General features: G+C 43.0%; 1 protein-coding gene across 1 annotated transcript in view; it reads left to right on the top strand.

Annotated features, from left to right (window-relative positions):
* VPS37A (VPS37A subunit of ESCRT-I) overlaps positions 1-26,915 on the top strand; it is a 431,421-nt gene extending 404,506 nt beyond the window's left edge. The window contains exons 11-12 of the mRNA XM_085642012.1: positions 22,723-22,804; positions 23,448-26,915. Of these exons, the coding sequence (XP_085498138.1) occupies positions 22,723-22,785 (63 nt within the window). The 3' untranslated portion in view covers positions 22,786-22,804; positions 23,448-26,915. The remainder of the gene's footprint in view (positions 1-22,722; positions 22,805-23,447) is intronic.
* The last annotated feature ends 641 nt before the right edge of the window (positions 26,916-27,556 follow it).

Genomic DNA, 27,556 nt, shown 5'->3' with positions numbered 1-27,556 from the left:
ACTGGGGTGAATGCAATTTGGAATCTTTAAAGAGGTTAATGAAGATCCTCATTGACTACGCTGAAATCGACAGAACGGATTTGCAAAAAGAATTTGACCAATTCAATGCAACAATTCGATCCATAGAGGGCAGTGAAGCAAATACAAAGCTTAGAGATTACATGATTGCGCACCTTAAAAAGGATGAGGATGTGATAAAGAAACGTAAGGTTTTTAAGTTTCAACATGATAAAAACAATTATGATCAAGGCCAGATGTTCACGTTCGCACGCAAATACGATGCAGCTAAATCAAATTATAAAAAGAAGTGACATGCAAAAGGAAGGGGGTGCAATGGCAGGACCCAGCAGTGGATTAACAACAGCATCCTCAATATCTGACCTAAGCTCATCTGTGGAGACAGAGTCAGAATCGGAGGGCGCTTCGAGTAAAGTGAAGGCACGAAAGCAAACTCTGGTAGAAGAGGTGGGTCTTTTACGGAAGGAAAGACGTCAAACGTTACGTCCAAGAAACACGAAGCCCAATCCCAATACAAAAAGAGTAGAAACAACAAGCGAAAGGAAAGAAGGAGAAGCAGGCGCAAAAATAAAAACAAGCAACAAAGCGAACAACAGGGGGTGGAGACGCAATTAGCACAAGAACCCCTAAATAACAATACCATTATCAACCTCTCGGAAATGGTATTGTATAAAGCTGAACAGCAACTGCTCTCTTTAGGTCTGTCCTTCTGTCCTGAAAATAACTTTGATTATTCTCAAACTCGAGCTGACATATATATGTATATCAGGAAGCTCAAGCTGCAGAAGTACCATCATGGCATGACTAAAAGAACTGAAAAGACAGTGTCTGCTCCCCAAAATAAGTGCAACAATCTAGTGGCCTCAGGCGTCAATACACTGGTCAATTTACACCATCTAGAGCATGACCAAAGGACAGATGGGCTAAGTTCCACCAAAACAACTATGGATATTGAATCAGCGGTAATTAATGCTATTCCAACCACAGCATTTAAGCCAAAGTCAAAATTTGTCACCGTAATGCTAAAGGACTCCGTTGATATATGTCATGAGATTGTAACATCAGACATTAAGAAATTGAATCTTAAAATGCAATCTGAAACCAACGTTCACAGGAAGCGACACCAGTGGAAATATCATCAACTAATAAAGAAATTACGGGACAATGATAATATAGTTGTGCATGGTTCGGACAAGGGGGGCAATGTAGTGATCTGGCCACTCAAGCAATACCAGGAAGAAGCTCTCCGCCAACTATCGGATCGGGATTGTTACAGAATAAGCAAACAACTAAGAAAGTACAAAATGATCTGTTTACCAAATTCCTAGCATGGAAGAGCAGGGGTCTTATCAATCGTGATGAATTAATTTTTTTTAATGAATATCCGGTTTTGCCAATTATGTATTTGTTACCGAAGGTACATAAAGACATTCTTTGCCCACCAGGTAGACCCATAATTTCGGGCAAGCAGGGCTTGTTGGAAAATATATCAGTGTACATACTCTTTTTTACAGGAACATATTAGAAATCTCCCATTGTTTGTACAGGATACGACAGACTTTTTACAACAAGTTCATGAGTTTGAATGGTGCAATGATTTTTTACTTATTGCATTAGATGTATCCAACTTATATACCTCATTTCGACATGACGATGGTAGTCGAGCTTTCAGTTATTTCTTGGGAAAAAGACCTATGAAGTTTTATACACACAATAAGATGCTTGTTGATTTAACAAGATTTTGCTTGGATAACAACTATTTTATGTTTGACCAGACTGTGTGCCATCAAGTAAGAGGCGTAGCTATGGGGGCTAGCTTTTCCCCTAGCTACGCCTGCTTACACATGGGATGGTGGGAGCAAATTATTCTACCTACTGACTTTGCAGAGTACCTTAATAACAATATAGTGAAATGGGTCCGTTTTATTGATGACCTTTTTGTGATTTGGCGTGGGAACAAAACCAGTGCTGAGGAATTCATTTTTCAAACTGAATGTCAATAATCTTAACTTACATTTCACTCATGACATTAGTGATCAGTCCATTACATTCTTGGATGTGGAGGAATTTATTGCAAGCGGTAAGTTTGAAACCAGGTTGCATCGGAAGACATCCGCTGGCAATACAATACTCCATTCATGAAGTTTTCATCCAAAGCATACTATATGCAGTATCCCCTATGGGGAAATGCTGCGGATTCGAAGAATTTGCAGTAGGGATGAAGACCTAGAGATGGCCCAACAACAATGTAAGAAAAGATTCTGTGAATGAGGTTATGCTAATCACATCATAGATGATGCTATAAAATGCACTAGAGCTATCTCCCGCAGTGATATTTTGAAACAGCCCAGGACTGTTAACAAAAGCTCTCGAGCAATAGCCAACACAAAAACATGCAATACAGCCAATAACAGTCCGAGACTCATTCTCACTTAGAACAGGCAGAAGGACAGTCTTTATAGAATACTAAAGAAGAACTGGCACTTAATTCAGAGTGACCCCATTTTAGGTGAGAGTATACCTAGCTCACCTATCAATACCTATAGAAGGGCTCCAAGCACCAGGGACCTAGTAGTTAACAACATCCCGGAAATGAAATCTAAAAGCAATTGGTTAACTAACCGGAAAGGCTTTATCAAATGTCAGTCATGCAAGGCCTGTAAATATGGGATTAATAAAACCTCTTGTATCTCTCCATTTAAGGATAGGCCATGCAACATTGACAAATGGTTGACTTGCAGATCTGAGTATGCAATTTAATGTGCTGGAGTGCTCTTGTGGCCTGCAGTATGCCTGTAGTACGAAGCTGCAGGTGCACAAAAGAGTGCTCCAGCACATAAGGGCCATTACTAACTCAGACGAATCCTACCCAGTTGCAAGGCATTTTAAGGAGATACACTTGAATGACCTGCAACATTTGAAATATTTTGTAGTTGACAGTATTCCTTTCTCCACGCGCGGGGGCAACAGGGAGGTAAGTCTCTGGCGTTTGGAGACAAAATATATCTTGGAATTAGACTGCAAGAATCCAAATGGGTTAAATACGACTGAGGATTTATATACATGGCTCTGAATAACATCTACTAGGGTTAGATACCCGTGTTGATTTCTGATAAGTTTTTCGTGGAAGCATTTAAGATATTGATTGGTGTGTAACAATCTCACAATTGATAGTTTTGTAGACACAAGTGGAACAATTTGTCTTATTGAAATATTATATATATATTTTTTCGTCCTTTTAGTTACTCCACCCCGGGATTTGTTTCCAAAACAGTTTTTAATTACACTTATTTAGGTACCAGGTGTTGGTACGACATTCACACACACATGTAATGGGTTTTGCACTAGACACTTATTGATGGAATACAGCAGTAGCATGTAATTTTGAATTGCTTAATTTGCACATTGAAACGCGTCGTTTGCACAATGAATATTTATACTGTAACTGAGGAAACCTAGTATGGGTATCCATTTCAAATGTGACAATTTGCACTAAAAATTTGCGTTTTTGCACATGGAATCTGCGATATTTTGCACAAGTATGAATATGATCATTATGTGATGTCTCTTTTCTGTAAAATGCGTTATTTTCACAGTAAAAATTACGTTTGTAATAGTTTTAACTACATTAATCTGTTTTATAATCACATTTTACTGAAAAAGGAGCAATTTTGTTTTTTAACTTTGGATAGGTGGAAGTATGGTCTATTTAAAGTTTTTTACGAAGAATATGAACATAAGAGTGGTTCTAAATTTTATTGTATCTTAAATTAGACCGTATGGATTGTGACGCGTTATGTTACAGTGCAAAGTGGTATTTGAAACCGTTATGAAAACAACAGTATATGTATTTAACAGCAAGATATACATTACTTGCTAAATGCTGTATGACAATGGACAGGTAGTCTATTTTCAGTTTTTGTCATATGCACTGTCACTTTAAATAGGGAAGGAAACACCAGTCCGTCATGTGATCAAGGCCTCTAGGGGCTGAAACGCGTCATGGCGGAATTGCACTGAACTCAATAAAATTATGCATGAAGGAAAACAGGAGTCCGTTTCCGTATCTGTCTCCAAGCTAATGGGATGCTGTAATGCGGTAATAGTGGATATATATATAGATATATATATTACCTACTGGCGGTCGCCAGTAGGTAGTTATAGTTAGGACCACGTTTCCATAGGAAATCCGCAACATTCTATTTTGAATAACTTTGGCGCCGGTTGACGAATCCTCGTGAATTTTTCAAAATAGGTGGGGCGCTACGCTCCGCTCCTACCCTGAAAGTCTCGGGGGGATTCGTCAAGCGGGGGCTGAGATAAAAGGGGGGTCCCAAAACGTGTTTTTCCCATGCATTTTTCCATAGGACCTTTAGACACAGCTACAGCCCGAACGGCTGAACAGAATTACTAGAAATTTGGCAGAGAGGTAGTCCTCAGGTCAAGGAAGTGCCTTTTGTAGGTTTGGTGTAAATCTGTTCAGTAGATTCTGAGAAAATAGCCTTTTAATCAATATATATATCTGAGCCAGCTTACGGTGCGCTTACCGTACGCGTACGGTGACGTGCGCGAGCGCGATTCTGATTGGCTGTTAGATCTTAGTAAACATTCGAATCGGTCGAAACCAGGAAGCGGCGGCCGCCATTTTCTCTCTCGCACTCAGAGTGTGGATTACAAAACAAAGGGCAAAAACATGTAAAGGAGCTGTTTAGCCAGCTCCAAAGCACCTAGCCATGTAGAGGGAGTCCCCAAAGATCCCCCAAGGCCAAAAACGCAATTTTAATTTTTTCGTTAATTTCGCCGATTACGCTTACCGTATGCGTACGGTTATAAATTATCGAAAAAAAAAAAATTATCCACACCCTTCCCACCCCGTGTGCAAATGGTGCCCTAAGGGCACCATTTGTGCATGGCTTATCAACGCGCGCACGGAACGAACTGCGTTAAGTGGGCGCGCACGCCACGAATGGCGTAAAGTAACTTAGCATTTAAAAAAACGTACAAATTAACTGAAAAAACCATAGGTTTCACACACGTTATAGTTAGGAATTAGCATTTAAAAAACCTTGCAAATTCACTGAAAAAACCATAGGTTTCACACATGTTATAGTTAGCGGAAATTTTACTGATAAAAAACCAATGAAATTCCCCCGTTATAGTTAGTGCAGGAAACTATAACTCACGCGACCGCAATCTTCTGCTGATGACATATGTGTCTTTATGAAAAAAAAATATTTGTAATATATGTATAGCTAAAAATTTATGGAAGAAGACATGGGCAAATAAGTGTCTAAATACAGTATTAGCATCAGCAGAGGATTGCGGTCGCGTGAGTTATAGTTTCCTGCACTAACTATAACGGGGGAATTTCATTGGTTTTTTATCAGTAAAATTTCCGTTAACTATAACATGTGTGAAACCTATGGTTTTTTCAGTGAATATAGATATAGATATGTGTGTGTGTGTGTGTATGTGTGTGTATATATATATATATATATTCACAGAAAAAAACATAGGTTTCAGGCACGTTATAGTTCGGAATTAGCATTTAAAAAACCTCAGAAATTCATTGAAAAAAACATAGGTTTCAGGGGTGTTCTAGTTAGCTGGACTTTTCACTTGTGCAAAACCATTGAAATTCCCCCGTTATAGTTAGTTCAGCTAACTATAACTTGCGCACCCGCAATGCACTGCTGATGACGTCACATATTACATCACTCATGACCTGGTCAGTGACATCACTCATGACATCACTGATGAAATCTCAAATGACATCACTGATGACATCACTGATGACATCATCCTTGTGATAGAGTGACAGACCTCCTCTCACCCTAATATGACCTTTGATACACACATTCAAAAATAGAGACTAAAATTTTCAAAACAATGGACATACCAATACCAGTTATAACCAGGTTGGAGTTTCTGCTTCAGCTCGACATTCTGTGATTCTGGTCAAATCACTTAGTCTCCCCATGTCTACAACCAAAATGAATTTGTTCTTGTGTGATGTAACCAATGCTCATGTAAAGCACTCCAATACCTGACAAGTCTGCACTATATAACACTGCAAAAACACAAAATAATAAGTGTTTTGCACACTTCTGTCATTGGGCTATATTTGGGCTACATCTGGGTGATTTTGGGCTACATTTGGGCTCTTTTGTCTCCGGTGGCCATCCTGGGAGATTTATTTGTTATGAAGTTTCCTAATTTCCTCATGTACTGCAGTCTCCTCAGTAGGAAATGCTTTCAGTTTTTTACTTTGATTCCATCATGAAGGTATTCAGATATGTCACACATTTGCCATAAATTCTGAATGTTATCACTCTAGTTGCTCATTAGATCACTGTAGTAAAACTACTGTTCACCATGGAAGTCTGCTCCTGGTATTAAAAGTGCTTGTTTCAGTCTGCATGTCAGAATTTTTTCATGAAATAGAAGAGGATTTGAGAAGTCACTCAAAATGTGCCCTCATTTTCTTTCTTCAGCATTAATCATAATTTCTATGGCAAAATGAACCCCCTCATTGTGTTCCTTTTTAAATTAAATGTTTTAAGTGTTACCAGTTTATTCCAATCAAGATGGCTTCAGGTGTGCCATACTTTTGTCATAATGAAGACAGTAAGCGCTCTAGTTGTTTTTAAGAACATTCTGGGACATTCTGTCATTGGTCTATACTTGGGCTACATCTGGGTGATATTTGGGCTACATTTGGGCTCTTTTGTCTCTGGTGGCCATCTTGGGAGACTTATTTGTTATGAAGTTTCCTAATTTCCTCATTTACTGCAGTCTCCTCAGTAGGAAATACTTTCAGTTTTTTACGTTGATTCCATCAAGAAGGCATTCAGATGTGTCACACATTTGCCATAAATTCTGAATGTTGGCACTCTTTTTGCTCATTAGATCACTGTAGTAAAGCTACTGCTCACCAGGGAAAACTGCTGCTGGTATTGAAAGTGCATGTTTCAGTCTGCATGTCAGAATTTTTTAATGAAATAGAAGAGGATTTGAGAAGTCACTCAAAATGTGCCCTAATTTTTCTTTCTGCAGCACTAATCATACTTTTTATGGAAAAATGAACCCCCTCATTTTGTTCCTTTTTAAATTAAATGTTTTAAGAGTTACCACTTTAATCCAAGCAAGATGGCTTCAGGTGTGCCATACGTTTATCATAAGTAGGACTGTTAGCGCTCTAGTTGTTCTTTGGAACACTCTGGGAAGCTGCAGTAGAACACAAAGGAATCAACTGACAGTCTCTGCCCTTGTTGGATGTACATGTTTTACTGAGAATGTCAGACTTCATTCTCACATGACTGAGAAAGATAATGTGAATTTACAGAAAATAAGCTCTCAGTTTAGCTTATAGATCACCTTCCAAACCTCTGTGGGAAAAGCATGAGAAAATATTTTTCTCTCAATCATGATATCCCAGCAGAAGGCTTTTTCACATGGTGAAATGACCTTAGAACATACCACAATTCCTAAAATGAGTATGGTACCATCAACAAATGATTTATAATGTAACTAAAGTCTTAAAACCTTCTATTAACTGCAATGCTTTTTAATGAGGTGCTATCATGTATATTGGTCCCAAGATGGCTGCCAACACTTCTTGGATGAAGTGCTGACAGCCAATCAGATCTCAGGATGAGATGTGTGGTTAGGCTCCGCCCACATATATATATGATTTTACTTTTGATTTTCTCAGGAACTACTAAACAGATTGACACCAGACCTGCAAAAGGCACTTCCCTGACCTGAGGACTACCTCTCTGCCAAATTTCAAGTAATTCTGTTCAGCCATTCGGGCTGTACCTTGGACTAAAGGTCCCTATGGAAAATTGCATGGGGAAAACGCGTTTTGGGACCCCCCTTCTTTCTCAGCCCCCGCTTGACGAATCCCCCCGAGACTTTCAGGGTAGGAGCGGAGCGGAGCGCCCCACCTATTTTGAAAATTTCGCGAGGATTTGTCAACCGGCGCCAAAGTCATTCCAAATAGAATGTTGCGGATTTCCTATGGAAATACGGTCCTAACTATAACTATCTACTGGCGACCGCCAGTAGATAATATATATATATATATATATATATATATATATATATATATATATATATATATATATATATATATATATATATATATTATGTATATATAATATATATATACACAGTGGCAGTCACCACTGTATATTTATAGTTAGGCCATACTTTCCATTTTGTTTTGCTAATAACTTTGGTGCCATTTGATGAATTGTTTGTAGGCTTAAGCCAAAACGCGTTCGAGTTCCGTGTTGGGTGTTGCTGCTGTATGAAAATTAATATTGAATGAGCATTTGAGCTTAGAGCAGCGCCTTTATTGGAGTTACTTGGAGAGTGCGACTGGATCACCTGAGAGGGATGGTCATATATGTATATATGTATATTTTACCTACTGGCAGTTGCCCGTAGGTAGTTGTAGTTAGGACCCTGTTTCTATTCAAATAACATTTTTACTTTTGCCAGTTTCTTTGGTGCCGTTTGATGAATCTTCACAAACTTTTCAAAACTAATGGGACAGTCAGGTCAGCTCCTGTATTGAAAGTTTTGTTCGGGGTGATTCGTCAAGCGAAGGCCGAGAAAAAGGGAGGTCCCAAAACGCATTTTCTTCATGTTACTTTCCATAGGAATCTTTTGACACGACTACAGCCCGAACTGCTGAACGGAATTACACCAAATTTGGCAAAAAAGGTAGCGATTGGTCCAGCTGATACCGATCCCACAGGTGTAAAATACCATGTGGTCCCCAAAAGCCACAGTTTCCATACCATGGAGTACAAAAACATCCACACACCAATCACTGTTTACTTTTTAGGTCTCGCTCTCGAGACCTATTGTCGCCGAGATGCCTCTCAAGGGAGACAGACTGGGGCACGCGCACGCAGTGTTGTGGTGATTGCTGTCTGTGAACGCACTTCACATGAACAGCATTTGCGCGATGCCTCTCAAGGGAGACAGACTGGGGCACGCGCAGTGTTGTGGTTGTGGTGATTCCTCTCAAGAGAGACAGACTGGGGCACGCGCACGCAGTGTTGTGGTTGTGGTGATTGCTGTCTGTGAACGCGCTTCACATGAACAGCATTTGCGCGTTGTTGGAGTAGTTATCGGTAGTGAAAATGCAGCAGGTGCAGTAGCACCGCGCCGAGAGGGTCGCGAGGGACCGCAGCACTCAAATTATGGCTTTTACAACCGAACAAGGGGCGCCCGGGGCCTTGATGCCTTCAGGGCCCACACAGCGCTCTTGCTGCACCACTGCACTAATGCGTCATGTCTTCTTGGTTTAACACATTACACAGGTAGGGTGCTGTGGTAACTTGCGACCCTGCGCAGTGCTGTCCTCTTCGCCTCTGAAGCTGTGTGCCGTGGGCACTGTGGGCTCCTCGGGGGGCAGCGCTATCTCTCAGTGACGAAGGCGTCAAAGCCGCAGGTGTTTGGTCTCTGTCACAGCATCAAGGCGGAGAGGGACGGGGCCGGTGAGGAGTCAACAGAGACTCGCAAGGGTCGGTGGCCGAAGCCAAGCGGACTGGCTGGGACACATTTAATAATGCAATGTGTGTTTCTACCGAACCCAAGTCTTGGGGAGGACAGGGGAGTGAGTACTAAACCGAAGTTCTACAAAGTTATCAATCAATTATCAAACGCACACAGCTTCAACGGGTTAAAACACTGCACATTACCTACCAGGAGGCCGGGATTAGCTTCTTTGAGGTCTTCCAGGCGCAGCAGGGTCCCTCAGATACCAGGGCTTAGTTGCTATAGACCCAGTCTGCCGTGGCAGTAGTGCCTATCCCTGGTTACCTCCTACAGTCCTGTGTGCCTCGCCCAGCCACAGACCAATGAGAGGAATGGCGAACACCTCACCGGAAACCAAAACAAGGGCAAGGGGACGTGGCCTCTCCGGAATCACGCCGGAGCAATCAGGTGGTACCAGTTACACACGCTTTGTCGCTGGCCCAGCACCGGTGACGTCAGCACTCCCATCCTGGGAAAGAATGCTTGGGCCTGGAATGAGGATTCAGCCACTGTGATGGGTGGCACTGGATATCAATTACATGACAGGTACTGGTTAAGATAGATCTCCAGCTCTGGACCCACTGGCACTCGTACTGACACATCTCAAGTGCTGGCGACTGGGAAGCACCGGTTTAGTCAGTTGACACTGAGAGAAATTCAAGATGAGAGAAATTCAAGAAACCCGCATGCCATCATTTTTCCATCTTTCTCCTTTCCGCCTTTTGTGTTTTCCTCTCTCTCATGTTCTGGAATGAAGCCTGATGATGAAAAATGATTCCAGAACCTTACAAACGAGTGCAAGCGGGCTCCACTTGCAACCACCGGCCTTAAATTAGGCACTGACACTAAGCCTAACATTTTGAGACCTATACATAAGGGCAGCCTCACCCATGAATATTTTACGACATTTAGTTGGTTAAGCTAAATTGTCCCTTCAGTCAATAATGAGGCAAGAGCATTTTTCTTGGCTTGCAATTAAAAATATTTCACAAGCAAATTGTCCCGCACAGAAGGAATCAGGGAATTGGCAAAACGGGTGTTGTCTTGAAAAACTTCCACAACAAGTTAAGTGCATTGGATTCAAATTTAGAGAAGCGTTTTTTTAGTTGACAGTGCATTCAATTTGTTTTTCAAAGATCACTGCGAGTAGCCTAGGAAAAGTGTAAAATCTGCAAAAACATATCCAGTTTGTCAGATATGTTTAAATTGCGCAGTTTGTCACTTGTTTTTCTCATATTGGCGATAAAGATGGCTCTGACCCAACTTCTGGAAATATGTGTCCTGCCCCATTGCAATGCTAGCCACGTCATAGCACCTTTTTAGGTCTCGCCTGAGCCAGCGCTTTAGCGCCGCTCTCGCGAGAGCTTTTGTAAAAGGGGGATTTGGAAGTGCAAACCAGTGCTTTCAGGCCGCCAACTACAGTGCAAGTGCGCCGGGCGCGCGCACCATTTGGCAGCCTGCGTGATCATTTCGCGGCCGCTTTGATGTTCTCAGTGAGCTGCGCGGCCACTGAGAACATCAAAGCGGCCGCGAAAGTGCACACCATTTGCCACCCCCTCCCTTATCCCACTTCCTGCTTGGTTTTATTCGTGCAATGGCGACAGCTTGTTACTAAGAGCACACTTTTCGCTTAACCAGAGACAGTGAGGACATTCACATCAACTATATCAACGTCCAGCAACTTTGCAAGAGGCGGGTATGAGCAGTGTCAGCTGACAGCACGCATTTAAAAAAGTTAAATGAAAGCATCACTTCTTAAACATAAGCTTTCATGGGATGAATTCCATGCCGGGATGAACAAAAAGTAGCTCTGTGTGGGGCACGCACACTTGGGCGATTGAGAAACCGAGTAACTTGAAATGGTAAAAACAGAAACTTGTGCCAGAGGGCAAATTTTTTCATAGTTTTGCTAAATCACATTAATTCCAAAAGCCTCCCCCTTCCTAAAGTATTAGAGCTGGGGCCGGTGTTTCTACATAGTAGTCGTTTTGTTTTTAATTCCACAATCTACTTGTGGCCATGATTAAAAACAACCTTTCCATTACTTTAAATGCTTGCAACAATAGGTGCGATGGTCATAGTTTACTCTTTCAATCCTCGGTTAAGACTTTTATATAACAACACGTCACGGATTCTTGCAGATAGTTTCTGATTGGCTGGCAGCGGCCTTTAAGAACCTCGTTAGCCTCTGGAAATCAATGTGCTGGCGCAGTGCCCCTGAACGGCTCAACATTCCGATCTGTCACAAACTCTTTGCAATTCTATACTTGCTGATTTCAGAATAAATGTATTTTGTGTGTCGTGGTTGTTTGCCTTACCTGCCTGATGATTTAGAATTCACATGTTTGCACTATCTACTGCAGAGCTCAAACAAACCTTTTATTTAGCCCACACTTCTGAGATCAGCCACGTCAGTGGGTGATGACAGCAACACGGATGCCTAACATCAAGCATCATAGACCCACATCTACATGTATACACGAACAATCCGTAATGTGCATTTACAATCTAACTTGAAATATTGAGAATTACTTGGAAAACAAGCAAGAGAAAGGTGAATACATGATATATGTAGTTTCTTCTATAGGTCACTGGGTGGCAGTGTATCTCTTCATACTGTCTGGCTATTATTGTCCAAAGGCATAACGCTTTGAGGACAATAATTGATGTTTTAGGAGAAATAGCATCCAAGCTCATAATTGAAATAATATAACAAGCAAGAGAACAGTGGACAATAATAGCCATACATTAATTGCTATTTAAAGATCATAACCCAAGCTCTAATGCAAAACGGCAGACAACAGATAATAAGAATGTGCAATGCAATAGGTCTCGCATTTCCGCGAATTTAAGCTATTTATTGGCATTGTAAATGACAATGCCTTTCATTTATGTTTTAATAACGAAAACAAAAATAAAAGGCATTGTCATTTTCAATTTCAATAGCTCAAACTCGCCTAAATGCGAGACCTATTGCATTGCAAATGCTTGTTACCTCTGGTCTTTGAGAACATGACTGCACATATGTTTGTAATATTCCCACACGAAATACACTACTGTTACACTTAAACAATGCATGATTTCTTATGCTGTATTTGTTAACTATGCGTAATTTGTTTGGTCACGTGGGGTTTTGGACGGCATGTCTGGAGTGGCTCTTTTTTCGCTGTACTCTATATTTTAAGAGTCCAGACACATCCTTGTACTTTCCAAACTAAGAACAGTGACAAATTAAAACCTTATTGAAGGCACACATGGCCTTTGTACTACATACACAGCTGACGCTCTGTCACTCTCTCTCTCTCTCTCTCTCTCTCTCACTCTCTCACTCTCTCACTCTCTCACTCTCTCACTCTCTCACTCTCTCACTCTCTCACTCTCTCACTCTCTCACTCTCTCACTCTCTCACTCTCTCACTCTCTCACTCTCTCTCTCTCTCTCTCTCTCTCTCTCTCTCTCTCTCTCTCTCTCTCCCACCTCTCTCTCTCTCCCACCTCTCTCTCTCTCCCACCTCTCTCTCTCTCCCACCTCTCTCTCTCTCCCACCTCTCTCTCTCTCCCACCTCTCTCTCACACTCTCTCACTCTCACACTCTCACTCTCACTCTCTCACGCTCACACACACCCCCACCCCCCGGGCGTTCTTCCACTCTATCCATAATTACACGTATGCATCTGTTTATTTTATAACTTACGGGGTTGGTTATCAATAGACCAAATATATTGCTTTGCAGACCCGTGCATAAAGAGGCTGCTGATTGGTAATTGACGAAACGATTCCTTTAACAATGTGAGCCTAACCCGCCAAAGTTGTGGGAATTGTTACAGTCCGATCTTTTTAGGGCTTGGACCGTGGCGTGCATTGGGGGTGTCTAGTGTTCAGGTCACCACCATCACTACTCTCCACTACAATAAATGTTCACCTACGCCACTATGCATGACCACCACACACTGCAGCCAACACCTGCCAGATCCACCATTTCACACATCACCGCTTGCCAGTCCCGTCACATTCTCCCTCCACCAACCGCTACAGGCGCCCTCCACCCTTTGCAGCCGATGCAGTGTTACTATTAATTATGGTAAGCTCCGTACACCTAGGACCGGTGGGTCACCCTTGGATTTACAGCACCATAGATTTCGATTGACTAGTGATGTAAAGAATATGAAGGGCAAGCGCGACTGTAAAGATTGTGCCGTGCTTTTCCAGTACCGACTGTCATCACTAGGAGTCCTTAAGGAACCTCTGTTCAAACACGTACTGAACAGTGTTTTTGAGGTGAAAACCAAAGACAGGACAAAATGATAAAGCCGTTTCCCACCATATATTTTAAGTAGCCCACCAGAGAAAACCCTTTAGCGTGGATGTCGTACGCCAGTGAAAATATATTTGGGGGGGTAATTCGAGTTTATTACCTCCGTACCGCAAGATTTTTAGGCGAAAACCATTTTTTGTACTGCTTTGCAGTCCTCATGTAACAATTAATTTACACATTAAAACAAGACTACTAATACAAAGTGTAGTGGGGAGGGATTTGTAAGTGAGAACTAATTGAAGCATTCAGAAAAGATAATGAATTCAAATACAAAAAAAGTTTTGCATGAAAGTCAAATTAACTAGGCTCCAGAGCAAAGAAAGTGTGTTTAAAATCAATGTTTCCAGAAGAGTTAATTGTCTTAGTCCCGAATGTGTTTTACGCTGCTGCTCATCCTATCTTGGTCACTGGAACTGACTTGCTTGTCTCAGTCCAAATTCCAACATGCCGGATAGTGTCACTTTTTTGTGTGCAGTTTTGTATAGCGCAAACTCTACCCTAAGGTATTGGAGCGATACATTACACAAGGACACATTCATTTTTTGGTATGCACAGGGAAATTAAGTGATTTGCCCAGAATCACAGGATTTGAGCCGAAGCCGAGACTCTAACTTGGTTCCCCAGCGCCAAAGTCGGCAGCTCTGGCTATTATGCCACAGCCCTTAACTTTATATACCCACATCTTCGATGCAGATTCATGTTACAAAGGATTGAGGAGATAAGAAAGTGCATTTAATATCAAAATACGTTATTTCCGGCACTAACGAAAGTGTGGCATAGGCTACCACACATGAAGAAATACGTTCTGGGCGTCCAAATAATTGCTTTTTTTTCCATTGCGCTTCATATCAAGCTTGAGCTTGTGTGCGAATATGCACTAAATTGTATTAACAATACAAACCGCAGTTCTGTTGCATCTGGCGGTACCCCATTTAATGGCACTCATTTCTCCATATGCGTAAGATGGAATGCTGTGGCTGCTGTGCCAGGATTCGGACTCGTGATCTGCAAGTTTCAGAGGTGATAATTCAGTTGACAAACCTCCTTACTCTTCATAAATGTGCAAGGAAAAAAACACCCTTTTAATTGACGGGGCCACGCCATGAAACAAACAAGCGTGAGAGAGGAGGGGGCCTGCACGATTCCCTTGCGGGAGCGAGCGGCAGGGCGCGATAATTGCTACCATATGGCGCCAGCTGCTCGCTCCCGCAAGTGAATCGCCAGGCGTGCACACGTTGCCATTGGAAGCAATGCAACGCGTGCACGTTTTTGTAGGGAAAGCTGTGCCGATGACTAAAGGTCTCTTTCCTAAGCAGCGCATACGCGCTGCGTAGGCGAGACCTGAAAATTAAGTGTGGTGGGGGCTCGAGCACCCCACACAGCCCAGGGACCACAACCTCCTCGGGGCTACACAGAAGATTAGAGGAGGGCCCCCCTCCAGGAGCCCTCCATGGCCCTTGGGACCACCACCCGCAAGGGCAGGCTCCAGCAATGTCCCGGGGTGCCCACCCCCGGGAAAATTGCAGTTTGCTGAGGCTTGGCAGGAGCACCTCTCCCGCCATTCCATAGCAAACACTGCTTCGCTTAATGGAAGCGAGAGCATGGAAAATGCTCTTGCTTCCATGAAGCGAAGCAGAATTGCTTTTGGTCAGAGGGAGCTGCATGGTAGCAGCTCCCTCTCCCTAAAGCAATGCCAGGTCCCGCAGGAGGCGGGGAGGCAGCAGGGACCCCCTCCCTTTTTTTTAAATATGTTTTTTAAACTAATGGCTGGGCCTTTTGAGGATGGGGGTCCTCGGAGCCGATGGGGAGGGGGGCAGTATGGCCCCCCTCCTTTAAAATAATTTTTCAAGAAAAGAAATGGCCTATCCCTGGGGAATGGGGTCCCTAGGCCCAAAAATGTCCTGGGGTGGAGGGCATATTAGCCTGTAATTTTCAGAATAGCCTCACATGTAAGTAACAGGCGCATTGATCCCATGAGATCTCATACTGAATTTAGAACCTGTTAAAAAGGTCCAGATCTCTGCAGTACATGTACAGGAACTGTCCTCGGTGACCACAAAGAGAGCAGGCAGCAACTTCTTCCTGGGGCACAGAGAGAAAACAGGCAGTAATTCCAGCCTGTGGTCACGGAGAGAGAAGGCAGCTGCTCCAGGCTGGGACCACACATGCTGCAACCTGTTGTATTGTTGATCTGGGGCAGGCAGCACCCACAGCCTGGGGCACTCAGACAGCAGGCCGGAATACCAGACTGGGGTCATAAATAGTTGCATACTGGCCAAGGTAGCAAACACCAACTCGGAGGGCTACTCTACCCGGGGTCCCACAGGGAGCAGGCAGCGACTGAGTTATGCCCTGGATGACAACCGCAGAGTAGGCAGTAGCTATAATTAGTATGGGCACTCTGAGTTGCCAGCTCCCTCAGCCTGCATGAACAAGCACCGCACGTGACAGACAGCATCTTAAACTCAGCAGTACGCACTAGGTGCAGGCAGCACATCTAGGTGGGATACGTTCCCTGACTGCACCTTGAACTGCGCTCCAACTCGTAAATAGACCAAGCAGGCAGCATCTATCAGGCATGCTGCCGAGATGGGGGCTGAGTTTGTTGATTGGGACCTGCGTGTGCTGAACGAAATTAGTTTTGCTTTGTTTATTTCGAAGCACACGCAGGTCTCCATCAAGGAAATTAGTCCCCACCGCAGTGACATCAGCCCCCAGCTAACGCCCCGTAGCCAGTACGGCCCTGCCATCTATGAGAACAGGCCCTCCACCTACCTGCAACAAGATCCTGTCTGTAACCTGGACTGGCTGCGAGCAGAAATTACTTACAACCTAGATATGCACACAGTAGGCAGCACCCCAAGAGGAGACAGCAACTCAAGCCTGAGACCGGAGTACACGGAGCTCCTGCAGCTGTGCATAGTTGGAGCAGGCAGCGCCTCGAACCTGTGACCTCCCGAACCGACAGCATCTCTGGGTGCAGGCAACACTGCGGGCAGCACCGCCTCTCTTGAGGCCAGTGAGGTGCTTCAGGCCGTACATCAGATGGACGTGGATGTATATGGAAGACCCCTACCTGTCTAGGACTCTCAACTGAGAACTGCAGATTGCTGTGAGGAACCACGCAGTGTATGTGTCGAGGGCAGAAGCAGATGTGAAAGCTAATTAACCGACATAGTGTAACATGTTACTGCTGGCCAAGATCATACTGAGCTTAGGGACATGAACCAAAAAGGACTGGAGTGAAGTAATCAATTCCAACCAAATCCTTTCTCTAGAGGTCACCTGACCCAATGAAAGCTCGTTATATTTATTAATTTCGTAAGAAATTCATATATAACACTGTATTCCAAAGATTCATAAAATATGGCAGATCAGCTTGTTGGAAACACCACCGCACTGAGGTATAAATCAGTTATCAATAACCCACTTGAACATTACAAAAAATGTGTAAAAGCAATTTCCTGGAATAGATCTTCTGCTGTTTGATCATGAGTATTTGACCTGGCCACCTAGTCATGATATGGGTGATACTGTTATATAGCTCCAAAACCCAGGGTATCTGTCCTTATTACCTAATCCGCGATCCTTGGTTTATCGACAAGGGAAAGATGAAAAGCCAGTGAGCGCCGTAGAAATGTATACCTTTTCGGCACTGGTACGTTTCACATGTGTGTTAACACTCAAAGGTACCCTAAAATTAGACATATATCTTAGTAGCGGGTCGACCTACCCCATTTGGGATCGGAATCTGTGACTTGAGTGTTACACACAGATCTCTGCTGTGCGCATTGACCTGCTATGCTATAGTAACAGTATTTGAGCCAGGTAACTGTAGATGAATTTAAATTGCCATGGATACGATAACAGAACTGTCATGCCCAGACCAGGGGCACTAGGACCCTGGGGCAAAGGGCAGAGGCCAGAGGACACTGGACACCATTTCCGGTGAGGGGAGGGGACAGGGGGGAACAAACACATTCCAGGGCAGGACCTCAGAGCGAGAGGTCAGGGACCACGCACGAGACAAGCAAACGAGAAATGAAGAATACCTGAAACGATCTGGTGCTTCTCGTGTGTTCTGTGGGATCGGGAACACGACAACTGGCGACGAAGGTGCGTGATCGTGTGCCCAGCAGAGGAAAGAAGAGCGGCGGTCCGTCGTGTCGAAGGACACCGTCATCGAGACCAGGAGCCCACCCTGGCTTGTGTGTGCGGCCACACAAGGAGACAAGGCGCGGGAGCCCACCCCGACCGTCATTGAGTGAAAGAAGATGTCCTGCATCACCCGGTAAGGAGACTGGGAAAGCCGAGTGAACGCACGCTGTGAGCCGTTTGAAGCGCGAAATATCGCGAGAAGGGCGGCAATCTTGGAGTCAGGCAGAAAGAGGGACAATCAGTGTTAGAAACAGCGGACGGCCATTTTGAAGTCAGGCAGCGCCCCGATTGGAGAAAAAGTATTGCGAGACCACCGGCGGCCATTTTGAGGTCAGGCAAACAGACCAATAAGAAGACAGAACAGCGCGACGGCCATTTTGAGGTCAGGCAAAGAAAGAAAGAAAAAAAAGTGCCAAATAGAACACCGAAAGGAGGAAACAAGCACTGGCAAGGACAAACAAAGCAACACCAGAAGTAGAAAACAAGCTTTGGCAAAGGCAAATAAAGAGGCGGCAATAAAAGAAAAGGATGGCAGAAAGACAAAGTGCGCAATATCGTAGACCATTACCATTTAACCCATCAGAGCCAGAAGCAGGAATACTGTGGGAGAAATGGATCAAGCGTTTTGAAAGGTAGACGGAAGCGACCGATGTGACAGCAGCGAAGCAACTAGGCCTATTCCTAAACCTAGTAGGGGATGAGGTTGAAGACCTACTAGTGACACTGCCAAAAGAGGAGACTACCACCTACAACAAACTAAAGGCGTGCCTGACAAATAAATTTGACCCGCAAAGAAATGTCGATTTTGTGCGATACACCTTCACGATTGCTTTCCAACAACAAGATGAAACGCTGGATGATTTCGCAACAAGACTGCGAAAGCTCGTAACACACTGTGAGTTCGACAAATTCGATAACGAACAAGCCATCAGACTGCGCATCATTGAGGGCTGCCGTGACATGGACTTTCGCGCAAGAATTCTAAAGGAACCAACGTCTTTAGAAAACATCCTACCACTAGCAAGAGCAGAAGCAAGAGCGACAGCACAAGCAAAGGAAATGGAACGAGGAAAGGAACGATCAGTGGACCAAGTGCACCGAATGACAAACAATAACCGCACAAGTGGATGGAAAAAAGACAGAAATGACCAGACAGTGAAGAAACGACCAGAAGGAACGTGCTACAGGTGCGGACTTGAATTTCCACATCGAGGTCCGTGTCCGGCGTTTGGTCAGACATGTCGGAAATGCAAAGGGAGAAATCACTATGCCAGTGTGTGTCAAGGAATGCAATTCAGGAACGATAGAGGAAGAACAGGAAGACCACGAGCATCAGCAAACAGGCATGTCCGACACGTTGAAACAGGAATAAGGAGATCCTCAATAGAATCCGAAGAAAAAGAGGTACCGACGGGACGACTATATCTCATGTCGGATGTCACTACCGAACCAGCTGAGGAGGGTGAAAGCGGAGAAAGCATATGTCTGGTAGACAAAAGCAAGATAAAAAGGACAGAATCGGTGACAATAGGTGTAGGGTCACACAAAGCAAAGTTTGTCCTAGAAAGTGGCGCAACATGTAACATCATGTGTGTGTCGGAAAACGAAAAAATGAAAATAAAGCCAAGCTTGAGGCCGTCCCGAGTTGAAGTATTCACCTGGGGGTCCCGGACACCAGTAACAAACATGGGGAAATTTACAGAAGAACTGACATACAAAGACCAAAAGACGAAGGAAGAAATTCATGTGTTAAAGGGTGACATCCCAGCGCCATGCCTATTGAGCAACATCACGGCTCAGATGATGGGTCTTTTTTAAATGACTTACAATGTATCAGATAAAGGAAGCATCCTGAATGAATATCGCAAACTACTGCAAGGCTTAGGGAAGCTAAAGGGGCGGCAAATAACACTACACATTGATGAAACAGTAAGGCCGATAGCGCAACATCATCGGAGGGTACCAATACACCTGCAGCCGCAGGTAGAAGAGGAATTGGATGCATTACTAAAGCAAGACATCATAGAACCAGCAGAAGGACCAACGCCATGGGTGTCACCGATCGTGGCCGTTCCAAAGAAAGATACGTCAAAAATAAGAATATGTGTCGACATGAGGATACCAAACAAAGCAATTGAACGCGAGAGACATCCCGGACCGCACCTTGATGATATGATCAGCTGTCTAACAGGCATGAGGCGGTTCTCTAAACTAGACCTGTGCAAGGGATACCACCAGCTAGAACTAGATCCTCAGTCTTGATACATCACAACGTTTTCCACACACCTAGGCCTGTTCAGATACAAACGTTTGAGCTTTGGTATATCGTCGGCTGCGGAAATATTTCAAGAGACAATACGACAAGTAATAAGGCCGGTAAAAAACAGCCTGAATTACAGCGATGACATCCTGGTGTTTGGAAAGTCAAACGAGGAGCACGACAAAGCCCTAAGAGAGGTATGCTCTCACTTAGAGCAGGCGGGTCTGGGTTCGGACCTGCGGTTTGCAGATTAGGCTTTTCTGAAGGGTTGCACCAATCTACTGTCATATTAGCCTGCAGTTCACAGAAAAAGACTCAGATGTAAACAACAGGCACATTGATCCCATGAGACATCATACTGAATTAAGAACCTGTTATAAAGGTCCAGATCTCTCCAGGACGTGCATTAACCCCATGAGCTACTGTAAAGGGATTAACACCTCTGATTTGTAGATCTGACGTTGCTTTTATGCATTCACATATTCTAAGGCTCTCATGGCAAAAACTGATGTGTAATGCAGATAGCATCATTGCAATCCGCGACCACACTGCTTCACACACACGCCGAGCGGGCAGAAGCGAGAGCAGACCGCACCGCCGGCTGGAAGCTCCCAGCGAGAAGGCAAGATCGGATCTCAAATAGCACAGGCAGGAACTTTCCTCGGTAACCACAAAGAGAGCAGGCATAAACTTCATCCTGGGGCACAGAGAGAAAACGGGCAGTAACTCGAGCCTGAGGTCACACAGAGAGAAGTCAGCTGATCCAGGCTGGGACCTCACACGCTGCAACCTGTTGCATTGTTGTTCTGGAGCAGGCAGCACCCACTGCAGGGATCCACGCATACAAAGGAGGCCGATCCCGTAGCCTTGGGGCACTCAGACAGCAGGGAGGAATGCCAGACTGGGGTCACAAATAGTTGCACACTGGACAAGGCAGTAAACATTGCCTCGGAGGTCACAAAGAGGCAGCGACTCTACCCGGGGTCCCACAGGGAGCAGGCAGCGACTGAGTGATGTATTGAACTCGATCTAGGAATGCTAGGCTGAAATACACCCAGCTCAGTTATCTGCACCACACATATCTGACCCCTAAGTGCATTGTACCTGTGTTCCCTGTAGACCAGGATGTCTGCCCAGGGTGCATGAAAGCTGAGGCGAACTTTTAGCACATGGTGTGGTTGTGTCCTGTGGTGTCTGTTTTGGGAGGGCATCCTGGGGTCTGTGGTCGTTGTGACGTACAGGCTTATACCTAGGGAACTGCATCAATGTTTTCTAAATCTGATGCCCTAGATGCAGAAAACAAAACATATATTTAATTTTGCGGACCTGCCCATGGTGTTGGCGAAGTGGCGCATTGTCATGAAAGTCTCCGTTTACCCTAGCCTTGACGGAGAAACTGTGAGACATGGAGAAATGGGTATATGTGGAGGTGAACTGAGTGTATAGAACACGATGGACGGGTGGAGAAGGCATTTGCTGTCAAAAATGAGATGACTATATTGCAAAGCTGGAAGCTAGAATTGGTGAGAAACTTACATGCAGCGCACTTTGCAGGCATTGCGGAAGTGATGAAAATGTACTCCCATTTGATGCTACAGAAATTCCTTACGTTTGCCCTTGCGCTGATCTGCAATAAAGACTTGGGTGCGTGAGTTCTAAAAAGGGGCAGACACAATATTAGGTGATACTAGTTAACGGTGCCACATTTGCACTTCCTAAAAGACAGGACAGTTGACTATGCTTGCTTGTTGTGGTTATTACCGTTATAGGAATGAGTTAAGTTTGCATGTAATATTCCCTGGAGTCCTGCGAGACGTATAGTAAAACTTACTTGTATGATGTGTTTAAAGCACTGAAATTACTTACTTGTGTTGTACAAACATGTTCATTCTTTTTTCACTGTGTAACGTATCTTACAAACTCCTAAAATCGAATAAAGAGCTACAGGCAAAACAATATGAAAGACTAATAATCATGCTGTTGGACTTGCGTGAACTTTGAATGTATTTACTGTGCCCAAATTACAGCCTCAAATAAATAACCAGATCAAGTTGAATTGGTTCTATTGATCTTTGCTTGAATAATATAGCAGTTAAATATTAAATTCCAATAAAAACGTGTGATTGCACCATCATAGAGAAAATAAGTGATATACGAATGGCAAGTTTTTTTATTTTTTTTTTTAGAAGTCCGTGTCAATTTACGAATGATCTGTTAATCCTCATATAAACTGTTTTGCAATTGACAACGGAGTCGCATTTAGAGTCAAGGTTATTTTCTATTATAGGGCCTGTAAATTGTAATTTTAGTTTATCTGAATTATCCATCCTATTAATTTGAAAATGAGGGAGTCCGATTTCACAAATCCAAAAAGTTCTGACAGGAGTGAAGCAGTGATTGTTTTTCTTTCTTTCTAGAGTTGTCACTGTAGAAGAGCTAAAGAAGAAAAACTTCAACAGGCAATATCATTACACAGTTAGCATCAGTGGCTCCTCATAGGTAAGTACAAAGAGATAGCCATACATAGCATAGTTTGACATACTTTAATCTTCCAGTAACTTTGGTGGTAGATGTTGATAATGACTTGAAATAATTGTTAGTGATTACACTTGGCAGACCAATTATCGATTCCGTAATGGTTCATTTGTCTGCATCTACCTTTTATATCGCCCTTTACCGTGGTTTTTCAAGCCATCTAGACCATTTGTTTTAAATCAATGTATTAGTGGCAGCTATTATTGGGTACTAGAAAATGACATTCCAGACATGTCACAACTTGTCTACCTGCAGGAATATGTGACGTTACAACGCATGCCAATACATGGCATGCTGTTGCAACGCCAACCTTTACCCCGACTTTCTGTCGGGGGAGCACTGGAAGTTGGAATAGATTAATTTTCTATTCCAACTCCAGTGTGTGCAACAGTAGGGAAGGTGTTGTAGTTAAATCCAACATCTTTTACCCACTGCTGCACACCTTTTTCGTTGCAACGGCATGTGTTGTAACAGCTGCGTAGTAAAGGCTGTTTCACACCTGCAGCCACTGGTAAAACACAGTTTGTAATCCGAGCTAATAAATTGAATGTACCAACTCAATTATGTCAGTGTTGCTAATAGTTCAATGCATGTTCTTCTTTTTTAGAAGCTGTGGAACAAGGAGCTACCAAGACTAAAGAGCGAGAGCACAAAGCAGTTTTGTACATCTATAATCTATTGCTAAGAAATGGTGTCATGTTAGAAATATTTCTACAGAAATGTGGATAGATCTGTCAGAATCAGGCTTTCAATTAGATTTTCAATTGTGAAGCAAACTTTTCAAAATATCTCTTTGGTGCGTTCGTATCTGGTGCACTGATAAATGCTCTGCAATTATTGATAAAATGTTTCCCAACCTATTTCAGTTACTCTTAGGTACAGAACCTTTCCTTTCTCAACTTGGGAGACCTTTACGCTAGGATCCTACACAGTTTAAATAGTATGAGGCTGTCGGACTGCTCCATTTTAACCCTCTGGTGCCGACCTAGTCTAGCCTCCTTATGAGATATGCAAGTCAAGCCCTTCCAGTTTTTTTCCATCGTCTGGTGAAGGCTGAATATAGTTTAGTGTGTATTTCCTTTCTTAACTGTGTTCATAGAGCCTGGGGTTTATGTTTTTAGCGTGCCCATGGTTATCTTTCAGAGTGAGGGCTAGTTAGCTATTCATTGCTGACCCTCACATAGTTTATGGATTATGCCTGGCGACATTATATCTTGCCTGTTTTTCGAGTTGGCAGCAGGGCATTGTGCAATTAAAGAAGCATAATGGTTTAAATTGCCATTGAAAGCCCTTATACGACATTCAATCTATCACAATGAATACAGTGACATGACTGCATCATTGGCCCTTCTAGTTAGATGGTATAGCACAAATATTTTTGGATTCTCCCTCATTCCTCTCAGCCAAGGCCTGAATCTTCGTTTTCAAACCTAGCCTCCTCATTCTGTAGCAAACGCCTCTAACTGCAAAACTTTCAAAGGAATTTTATTTCTTTAAGGCTAAAAAAAATAAACTTGAAGAAAAGCGTGAACTTTTTCACTCTATCACACTGAAACTCAAAAGAAGATTGTGATCTGGCATGAATTTATAAATGCTAAAACAGCATTTTCGATTTAGAAAGGTTCAAATGGTCTGTGATCAAAATGTGGGCGTGATTCAGAAGGAACACTGGGTTTTTGTCCATGAAAAGTTTGAAGAGTTCGTTGCCCCCACTATAAACTAAGTCGTCTTCCGGTCTCCTCAAAAATCCTTGTAAACTGAACTGGAAAAGAGACCCGAAGAGAGAATTGAGAAACATATCTTAAGTGTAGCCCTGCATGCAATCTGGCCAGTACACAGTCTAGGTTCACCCACTTCTCACAATGGAATTACCGGTTATTTCTAATCTACAGTCACACTGAATCCATTTGGATTCTAAACCCCTTAATTTAAGGTACCTTTACCAAAGGTCTGAGAAGCAAAATCAGATGCTCCCCTTTAATTATATAAATATTTCTTCATTAGACATAAATAATTGAATTTAAATGTGTCTCAATTGCAAACCAGTGCTCAGAAATATGATTTGATAAGAAACGGGATGCATCACTTCATGTCCATGTTTATGTAGTCTTTGGGAAGTTCTTGGAGCTCCTTTAGAGATAAAAAGAGCTGTTTTGGCCCTCTTCAGAGTCATATGGCTGGTGGCAGCCCATCTCAACTACAGTGGGAGTCTATCATGACATGTCCATCTTTGCCTCGATAGTTGGTGAATTTGCTTATTCGGGGCAAGGACCCAGACTCTTCTGTACCCCCATGAGGACCTTTCGGTTCTCAGAGCCAACGAAGCCAAAGTCGTCCCTGCAGCCAAGAGCAATTTCAGGTCATGTGCGCCAACTTGGACCACTAAGAGTATATGGTCTTTACCTAAGAGCTATTGCCTCATTCCCGACTAGGGTGTGTTGTGGTGTCTTGAACCTGAGCTTGTTCTTTTGGCCCGAGTGCAGGATTCCTCTCTTTCTGTGCTTGGATATCACATAACTGCAATGGACAATTGCATTTATCCTGTACTAATATAGAACAACTTTAAGACAGAGTAAATTCAAGAACCTCAGAGTACAAGAACAAATGATTCGAGTTCTATTCTATTCTATTACATGTTTTTATTTCTTCATTAGTTTTACAGCATACAACATTAACAACAGCTGGGCCGGGACCAGCACAAACGCATTGGAGTTACACTAGTACACCCGTCCCGCCCCCACATCCTAATATGCGGCATTTCAGTAAAAAAAAACACTTACAAGTACTTGACAGAAAAAGAATGTTTTTCACAATATTTCGATTTGTCGTGTACTCTGCACCTGGCTAGTACATTTAATAAATTTGACAAATGCAGAAAGGTTTTTGCAGCTGTTTTGAGCACTCGTGAACTTTTGTTTTTATCTGGTGAGGAACTTGGAGTAATCCTCAAACTGTTTTGGCTGTGTTTTAGAAGCATAATTTGAACTTCTGGTTTCTGTCGAAATCCAGTTTATCAATTGGAGGCGGAGTAGTCATAAAACTTCCCCATCAAGTTGGGGAACTTCCAACTTTCTGCATCAGAGCCATGTGCATTTTTCTGAAAGGTAGGTCCAGCCATCATTGATTGCAGTCATTTAATACATTTGTATCTCCTAGTCCCCGCTGTCTAGAGCTGAGAATGTGCAGTGTGCGACATTTTACATTGAACCAACATCCAGCTCAAGTAGGGTTTATGCCTGTGCCTCCATTACTTTCTCGACCGATGTTTGTATTACCTATTGCAGCAGTATACATACACTTCATGCCATTCAGAATACATTCATATCTACTGAAACAGAGCGAGGACAGCTTCTGTGGCTGTGGAGAAGCGTCCTGTTTGAGATGCGTATGACTTTTATTTATGCCCTTTCATGCATAGTTAGCTCTGCTGTCAGGGAACGAGCTAAAAAGACATTTGTTTATTTAGACTTGCATTCATGCATAACCCTTTTGGTTGATAACTGGCAAAGACGAATGCGATGAATTGTGCGCCTCATACTTTTTAATCCTCTAAAGCACATGTCTATTTTGCCACGAGGTGGCGCAAAGCCCCCATGAGTTTGTTGAATAAGTGCTGGAGTTACTACTGACGAGTAACTTTTCAAATTTGGCTGCGACAACTACAGAATCTAGAAAAATTGTATGTGTAATGTTTGGTAGCCTTCAACATTTTATAAACTGTATCTTATTTGTAATGTTGTCTTTGTCATTTCAGGTTTATTCTCTATTCTGTCAGACGTATACTTTAAAAAAGTTATTGGTTCACCAAAATGGGATGGGCATTTACATCAGCAAATAACTCAAAACAGTTAGTTTCAAGAAGCTGTTAAAATAAAGGTAGCGACGGGAATGTTTGTCTTCCCTGTGAATACCTCCTTTCGAAAAGCAAAATTATGTGTAGCAGGTGTTATTTTTAGGCAAACGTTTTTTAGTGTGACCATATTTAATTCAGAGACTTGACATGGGCTCCTTTTCAGAACTTTCTTGAAACTTCTAGCCACTAAAATAAAATTGAATCCTTTATTTTTAATCTTTATTTCGTCTCGTCATTTTTCAGGGTGTGCATATTTAAGTATTTCGGTCGATGCTCTAACAGCTTGTGATGTATGCAATGAATCCTTTTGGACCACCTCCATGATCCTTTCATCATTGTACTTAGAGCGGAAATTTTTATTATGGTGTCTGCATATGAAACTTCAGATCAGATTTCGTAATATGTATTTGTCTAGTGATACAGACACCCCTAGCAGTTGTACTGTGCCTTGAGCTTCGACCCTTCCTCCATCAGCATGTTTGATAAGCAACTGGTTGCATCCCTAGCAAACATCATTAGATAGTCAGTGCAAAAACTCGGAATAACTTTGAATTCTTTCGTAGGGGTTCTCCATTGATAGTCATAAGCGTTTGAGTAGTTCTGCCCACGTGCGGTAATCCCGGAATACTTCTTCATAGAATATCTTCTTAAGTGAAGATATTCACCTTTCTTCAGGAAGGCCTGCAGAAACACTTTAGAAAGAACATCATGCGCAGCCAAGAAAACCGGCTAAAGGGTTAAAATACCCCTAAATACGTATAATTTTGAAGTAAAAATTTTATAAAACAGCTTAAATCTTTCGCATACCCTTTTTTGTAAAGGTAGAAAATGAAGGATAGCAGGACAGTTTAGCCCCGGAGGCT

This window comes from Triturus cristatus, chromosome 2_2 (assembly GCF_964204655.1).
Source record: "Triturus cristatus chromosome 2_2, aTriCri1.1, whole genome shotgun sequence".
NCBI classification, from domain to species: domain Eukaryota; kingdom Metazoa; phylum Chordata; class Amphibia; order Caudata; family Salamandridae; genus Triturus; species Triturus cristatus.
The sequence above is the reverse complement of the archived record's forward strand: the minus strand, read 5'-3'. Positions and strand labels throughout refer to the sequence as shown.